The 7,239-nt window shown below is 41.1% G+C and overlaps 2 protein-coding genes across 2 annotated transcripts in view; both read left to right on the forward strand.

Annotated features, from left to right (window-relative positions):
* angpt4 (angiopoietin 4) overlaps window positions 1–587 on the forward strand; it is a gene marked incomplete at both ends in the record, with an annotated part of 39,255 nt that extends 38,668 nt beyond the window's left edge. Inside the window, one exon of the mRNA XM_083971577.1 lies at window positions 427–587. Within this exon, the coding sequence (XP_083827703.1) occupies window positions 427–587 (161 nt within the window). The remainder of the gene's footprint in view (window positions 1–426) is intronic.
* Window positions 588–3,804: 3,217 nt separating this feature from the next.
* On the forward strand, window positions 3,805–7,219 carry cox6c (cytochrome c oxidase subunit 6C). Its single transcript, XM_083971666.1, has 3 exons — window positions 3,805–3,944; window positions 5,752–5,865; window positions 6,816–7,219. The coding sequence occupies exons 2-3, from the start codon at window positions 5,761–5,763 to the stop codon at window positions 6,939–6,941; spliced, it is 231 nt and encodes a 76-aa protein (XP_083827792.1). The 5' UTR covers window positions 3,805–3,944; window positions 5,752–5,760; the 3' UTR covers window positions 6,942–7,219.
* The last annotated feature ends 20 nt before the right edge of the window (window positions 7,220–7,239 follow it).

The raw sequence follows: 7,239 nt of genomic DNA on the forward strand, positions 1-7,239 counted from the left end.
ATCCTCAGTTTCCTCTAGAGAGTTCGACACAATGATGAAACATTTTAGATCAGCTTCATTTTTAACTGGACTCACTTGTGACTCTCCACTGATCTGAGCTTCTCTGTGTGTGATCTGTGTGCTTCTTCACACAGGTTCAGTCTGAACACTTCACACTTGTCACATACAAGGATGTTTGTTTGTTTGTTTGTTTGTTGTCCAGGTAAAATGAACCAAAACTGAGTTCAGACAGAGAGAGAGTTAAAAGGGGAAGAGAGGTGACAAAACAGCATACAGAGAAAAGATGTTTGTTTGAGCAAAAAATATAAAACAAGAAGAGGGGCAAGGAGAAGGTGAGAGAGGGGTAACAAAAAATGAGGTGATGAGGAAATGACAGGACATGAAGGAAACATTTTTACTTAATTCCTCCCTCTCCCTCTCCCTCAGGTTGGTGGTTTGATGCCTGTGGCTTCTCCAACCTGAACGGGATCTACTACACCATCGGCCACAACATCAGGAAGCTCAACGGCATCAAGTGGCATCACTTCAGAGGACCCAGCTACTCGCTTCACTCCACCTCCATGATGGTCCGACCCTATGACTTCTAACTGCACCCCCTCCGCCCCCCCGCACCCCCCCTCCTGATGGACTCACCCTCCACCCTAGGACTCTTCACTCTCATGATGGTACAGCCCATTGACTCCATCAGCTCCCACTTCGCCCCTGTTGATGTGAACGCCCCTCAGCTGCAGCACCATGATGGATTCACCCCCTCCCCCCCAAATCCTCCTGATCCACAGACCTCACCTGATCATGAACCATAAATCCACGTGACTCCTGAAACTTTGACTCACCTTCAGCTGCTGAGTCTCAGGACGAAGCTGCTCTGGACGCAAGTAGGCGACGTTCAACATCTTAGGTGATGATGTTTGTATCTGAATTGAAACCCTTCGAATGCATCACAGAAACAGATGTGAACAGAACAATGAGTCTGATGACCAACGCAGCCTGAATGTGTCAGTGTGCGTTTGAACACTCACTCTCAGACAGGTGGGGGTGGGGGCTACATGTTTTAGTCCTTCATGACCTCAGAGCATCTCCTCGGTCAAATGGTATAATCATCTGAGTTCAGGTTGTAACCATGACGATACTCCCTTGTCAATCTTCATTTTCTGATGAGTGGCTTCATCAAGAACCTCACTGAGATAAACCTCTAACAGTCACGTCAGCGTTTTCAACATGTATCAGACTTTGTGACGAGAAATGAAAACACGGTCACAGACGCAGTGAGTGTTAACGTCACAGGAGGAGAGAGTCTGTAGAGACCAGAGACAAGAGACTGATGAAGAGACGTCTCTCTGCTCTGAGAGTCTGTGACCACCTCTGTCTGACTGAGGAGAGGGAAACGACTGCCAAAGGTGGATTCAGTGTCTGAATGTAATAAATCAGTGTGTGTGAGGACTCACGGAGCAGCTCACACTCCTCTAACTGCACATAATGAACAGACCAACTGAGGGATGAGTGACTGAGACGTGTGCAGCTGGAGACACATCATAAACTGTGGAGAGACAGAGAGAGAATATATCAACTGATCAATAATCACATCAATCTTTACAGCTGGATAAAGGACAACAATAACACACTAACCGCCTATGTATCAGTAAAAGCAAAATCATGGCAGGAAATGCTAAAGGAAGACAGAAAGTTGTTGAGAGTTTGGACTTTAAGCAAAGAAATTACAAAAGACTCAATGCTTCATCTGATTCTGCAGCTGAAATGTTGCTTTAATTATCGTTCTAATACAAACAACCTGCTTCTTCTACACACACATACACACATAAGGTTTCTTATTACGACATTGAATGAGTTACAGAGCAATCATCATTGTTTCACCTGAGCTGATCCACTCACAGCTAAAAGTATAAAGAGTCAGGTGTGTGTCAGGTTGTTTTGTTGTTGGAGTTAATCTCTGACTGTTTGTCTTGAGTGTGTTTGACGGCCAAAAGGCTGAATGGAGTTCTTTCAGTTTCATTTATCTATGTCTTAACAGAAACATTGCAGGATGTTTTTAGATGATGTTTGGATATTTTCTGATAAATTTATCAACATTGAACCTTCAGTCCAAACAAAGGGGCTCCGTTTGAGCTGGCTCACAACTCCTCACTCTGTTGTTCTTTTACTATGAAGCACAAAACTGGAAAAGTGACAATGCCACACACACACACACACACATAGACCTGATGCTTGTCCCACATGATGCGAAAGTATCAACATGTCATCATTGGACATTTCAGGAAAATTCACATATTTACTTCTTGCCTGGATTGAGCTGAGCAGATCGACTACACTCTTGTGTCCTTTTTTTTTAATGTGAAGCCAAGAGACTGAGTTGAAATTGACTGAATTGAAACAAATGATTCAATAAAAACAAATAACAGCTGCAAACAGTTTCTATCCCCTCATCTAAATCGGTCTGGGGAGGAAAATCAGCATTTTTCCTGAAATGTCAAATTATTCCTAAACATCAAGAAAAAAAAAACATATCCTGCATCCTTGGTGGAGCCGAACTAAGATGAAGCTGTTCTCTCAAAAGTTGTCATTGTGGTGTTTCGATACTGATCCTGACTCACTGTGAGACTGTGCAGGATTTAAAGAGCCGCCTGTTTCCCTTTGCTCTGCGCTTCACTCTGAGTAAATGCACTTTAATGAAGAAGATAGGTTGTGGAGGTGTGGGACAGAGGAAGAGTTTGGTTTTGTTACCATGTGTGTGTTTTGGTGTTTGGTGTTGAATCTGTTTCATGAGACTGAAAACATTTATTACACTTTTTTTCAGGTTCAAACTAGTTTTTTTATTTACTGCATATGTGTAGCAAAGCTCTTCCACTCAACTGTAAACAGTCGGCAGTATTTTTACAATAAAAACAGTGTAATAAAGTTCAGCAGTGTGACTGGTCACTGCCCCTCTCAGCCATTCACAAATAAACATGTTGAATAATCATATTATAGTATCAAATCTCATGTCTCACCATGTTTAAAGGAAGTAAAAACATTATTCAGCAAACATCTCCACACAACAAGAGTTGTGTGCTCATCTGTAAGACATTACACTATTGTTTTTGTATTGATTCCCTTTGGACAGTCATACAAAGAAAAACTTATATTTTTTTAAGTCTCAACAACTGCTGCAGTAAGATTCTGTTTTCATTAACACTTGCAAAATGACAATAATTTACAATGTGAGCACTGACAAACTTTATTGAATCCATTGAAGCAGACAGACTCAGGTCAGTGTTGTTGTGCCTCCCTCCAGTGGTCGGATCGTGTTACTACAACGGGTTTGGTTACAGGCAGCAACCGGGAGCTCAGTGGTATAATAATATATTCAACACGGGACAACAGAAAGACTGTAGCTCTCACATAAGGACGTACATAACATGAGCCTGGTCCTGGGTTGGGACTAAATAATTGCACACTGTCAAATACAAATACAAGCAGGCTGCATGATGTACTAAATGCCTACAGTATACACTATGCATGTACACAAACTCATTGCATTATGCATTGAATAATTAATTCATTAAGTTACATTAATTGACCTTTTGGGGGGAAAGATTATCTAGAAATGTAAATAGGATTTTAAAAAAGTCTATGAAACTGTGGAGTGTGGAAATTGTTGATTAATTCGAGTAAAGCAGGTTAAATAGAAGAATAAATATATGTATATATATACATATAGTATATAGTATATATAGTTGACTGTTCCTATTATTTTGTCGAGTATTGGAGTTCACTGTCCTCCTGGGTCAGGTGTGCGGCTGTCTGCCTCGCGGCACGTCCCCTACTGACCTCGGCTGCCCGCGCTTCCCGTCCTTCTAAGTTTGTCCCTCCGCGGCTCCAGTAGAATAAGCTCTTCCGGTACGTGATCAGCTCTTTAGCGGTTTGTGTGAAGGTCGTGAGTCCAACCTGTGAGTATTCATCCAACTGAACCGATTAAAACATTAGTCTTAAATTACACTTTATAACATTATAACCCGTTGCCTTGTCCTCTCACTCCGCGGCTTCGGGGTTTGGCCGGTTTCGTTATATTGTGTCTGTTTCCGCTCTTGTCTCCGGCTAGTCAGTTGTTAGCTTCACGGAGCTAACAGGCGTCGGTTCACGCCGCCGTTATCCGACATTAGACACCGACCACCGGGCAAACTAACGTGTCAAACACTCGGGGCATATTTATATTGTTTAGTCCCGCATATCTCTGATGATAGAGTACGAACAGATGAGTGTTAAAAGGTCGTGTCCCTGTTGTGACTTCATGCTAACGACCCTGCTGCGTCGCCGCTGGCGCACATTTGATTTGGCTGTTAATATTTAGCTTGTATCTGTTTTATATTGATACTGTGCGTCCTGCTGCAGGTGTTAAAGTGTCCGGACAGAGGCAGGGCCATTGACCCGCCTTCATTAACTGAGTCACTAGTCTCTCGGTGCCGTTATTATTTTAATATGAAGTTAAACACGTGAGACCAGACTAATCGTTTGACTGAATATAAAACACGCAGTTGTGTGTGTCCGTTTCTGCGGGGTTAAACTCAGCGGTCAGACTGTTGGACTGGTTTAATGCTGCCGTGACCTCCAGCAGCTAACTCACTGTGATTCAGCAGATAGGAAGAAGAAATATACTGATCCAGTGTCTGCACCACAGACATCAAAATTAAAGATGTGTGCAGTTTTGCAAGTCTAGATCTAGAGACGTTTATATTATTTGTGTAAACGAACAAAACACATCTTTCTCTTTCCAGACCACCATGATGGTTTAGATGGGAAGCAGGCTATTCAAAGACAAAGCTGTTCATTATGAAAATTAGAAATAAAAAAAACGTATCAAGACACATAATTTAAAAATATCAAATAATAATTGGATATAGTAGGATATTAAAAACAGGATCAACTTGAATTGCATGTCACAGGAAAAATAAAATCACATTGCAGTCCTAGCACTAAATATTATCATAGCACTGCAGCAGCAAACAACAAGGTCTTCATCCTAAATAAGTGAGAGGTGAAGCAGTTCTCAGGATTTCTGGGGGTTTTGTCCCAAATATGTGGAGCATCAAAGCTGAACACTGTAGCTTCATGTTTAGTTTTGATGGTGCAAACAGTTTAAACCATTCACTGCTCTATTAAAATATTCGATAGTGGCTATTTGTACAGCAGGAACTCGTCAATCTGAGGCATACACTGATAATTTCACAAATATAGGACCCTAATACAGCAATAATGATTATTGATTAATTAGTCTTAGGCCCTTTGAAGGTATTAGAGTGGATTTCTGGATTGCCATCATAGGCGTTGTGGTAATCATGGTGTTTTTATGTGCTCATTTGTCAGAATTAACAGTACATACATGAAGTAATGTTTCTTCCTCAGTTTTGCCAAACCCAGCTGTTGTTAACCTCCCAGTTAGTTACAGTCAGTAGAAAAATCATCAACATACTAATAATAATGGAGATAATCATGTGTTGCAGGCACGGTTTTTGGGTAAATGACGTTGAGACAGTGTTGACTTCCAAAGGTGGGATTAGTCACCTCTGTCCGCAGCTGCCTGTTAAAACTGTCAGGAGAGACTGAGCTTCTTTAAAAAGCCTGTGATGAGGGAGAAACCGTAGATGTCTTGATGTGGAGCAGCCGGGAAGAACAGTATCTTGTGCCATCATGTTGTAGGGATTCACACTGAAGAAACACACTTGATGTTAGTATGACTTTTGTATTCCTCTCCTGCAGTGATTCACCATGTCTCTGCCAAAGCCCGAGATGAGGGGGATGCTGGCCAAGCGCCTGAGGTTTCACCTGCCCATTGCTTTCGCTCTGGCTCTGGGGGCTGCAGTTGCATTCAAGGTGAGAGGTCACACACTCACACACACACGCTTTTACACACTTAAATCAGATCACACTAAGGATAAAGTTATACTAAATGGAGATGATGATGGTTTTAGTCTTATTAGCATTTAGCATTAGCATCTAATGAGCAGGTTTACCACAGTTTTTTTTAAAACCCTCCTCTTTTCCTACATTTTCACCTCCGTCCACATGACTCCAGTGTTATAAATTTTGAAAACAGAGTTTCAGAAACTGCTGATCCCATTTTAGGTAACACTATTAGGCATTGGTTAAGCATTAGTAAATACTAAATTTTTCATTTATAACATATGAATACTCATTAGTATGTAGTTTATGCACACAGTTAGTGCTTATCAGTAGTAGTAGAGTAAAACATTTTTAACTGTGTTAATAAACTGCATACTAATGAGTACTCATGTGTTATAAATTAAGAATTCAGTATTTTTTAATGCTTAACTAATGGTGTGTACTCATTATAAAGTGTTACCCCATTTTATTTTGAAATTGTCGGGACAGAACTAGCAGCCCTTTGCAGCATGTCTACCCCCTAATTCCCTGTTTCTCAAATAGGCAGGAAAAAGTACAACTTGTTGATGTATCACAGTGTCTCTGAGCTTGTCCTCGTAACTAATCAACTGCAGACAGAATATCTATTTCCTGTTTACACCAGTTTGCACATGCCCAGTGTATGTGCATGGTCTGTGAGTGGGCGTTTTCAAAGTGATGAAGGCAGAGCCTGAATTAGCACCTTTTCACCTAATCTCTCTCTGAATTTGTTAAACGCACGTATGTTTCTGTACAGATATTTTAGGCTCTAAGACAGAAATTCTTTTACTTTCCTTTTTCTTTACTGGACAAATGCAAATTTGTCACTGTATTAATTGAAAATACCTGTTGTTCGTCCGTGTTTTTTGGCTTTGATCTAAGCTGTCGTCTGTTTTCTTTAGTACGGAGTGACAGAGCCCAGGAAACGAGCCTACGCTGAGTTCTACAAACAGTACGACTCCGTCAAAGAGTTCAACGCCATGAGGGAAGCGGGCATCTTCGAGAGCGTGCAACCAACGGGGAAGTAAACGCTGTGAGTATCCTCCTGTGTAGTAAAGTTCAGATTCAGAAACCTTTTAGAGCCGAGACGTCTTCTTCAGTTCCCAGGTGAAAATACAGACATGTTGATTGTGATGAAGCATTAAAAATGACTAACTCTGTGTTTCCTCCTCCAGCTCTTTGCTCCATCTTTGGTTCCAGGTCTGAGGATGAAGATCCTTCGTCCCTCTTGATGTTATTTACTGATTAGATGTGAACTTCGCTATGCTGTTTGGTTCCTCTAATAAAATATTCTATTAATGTTTAAGTTACTTTGTTTTTGTCCTG

The sequence above is a fragment of the Trachurus trachurus genome (genome assembly GCF_905171665.1).
Source record: "Trachurus trachurus genome assembly, chromosome: 5".
Lineage (NCBI taxonomy): Eukaryota > Metazoa > Chordata > Actinopteri > Carangiformes > Carangidae > Trachurus > Trachurus trachurus.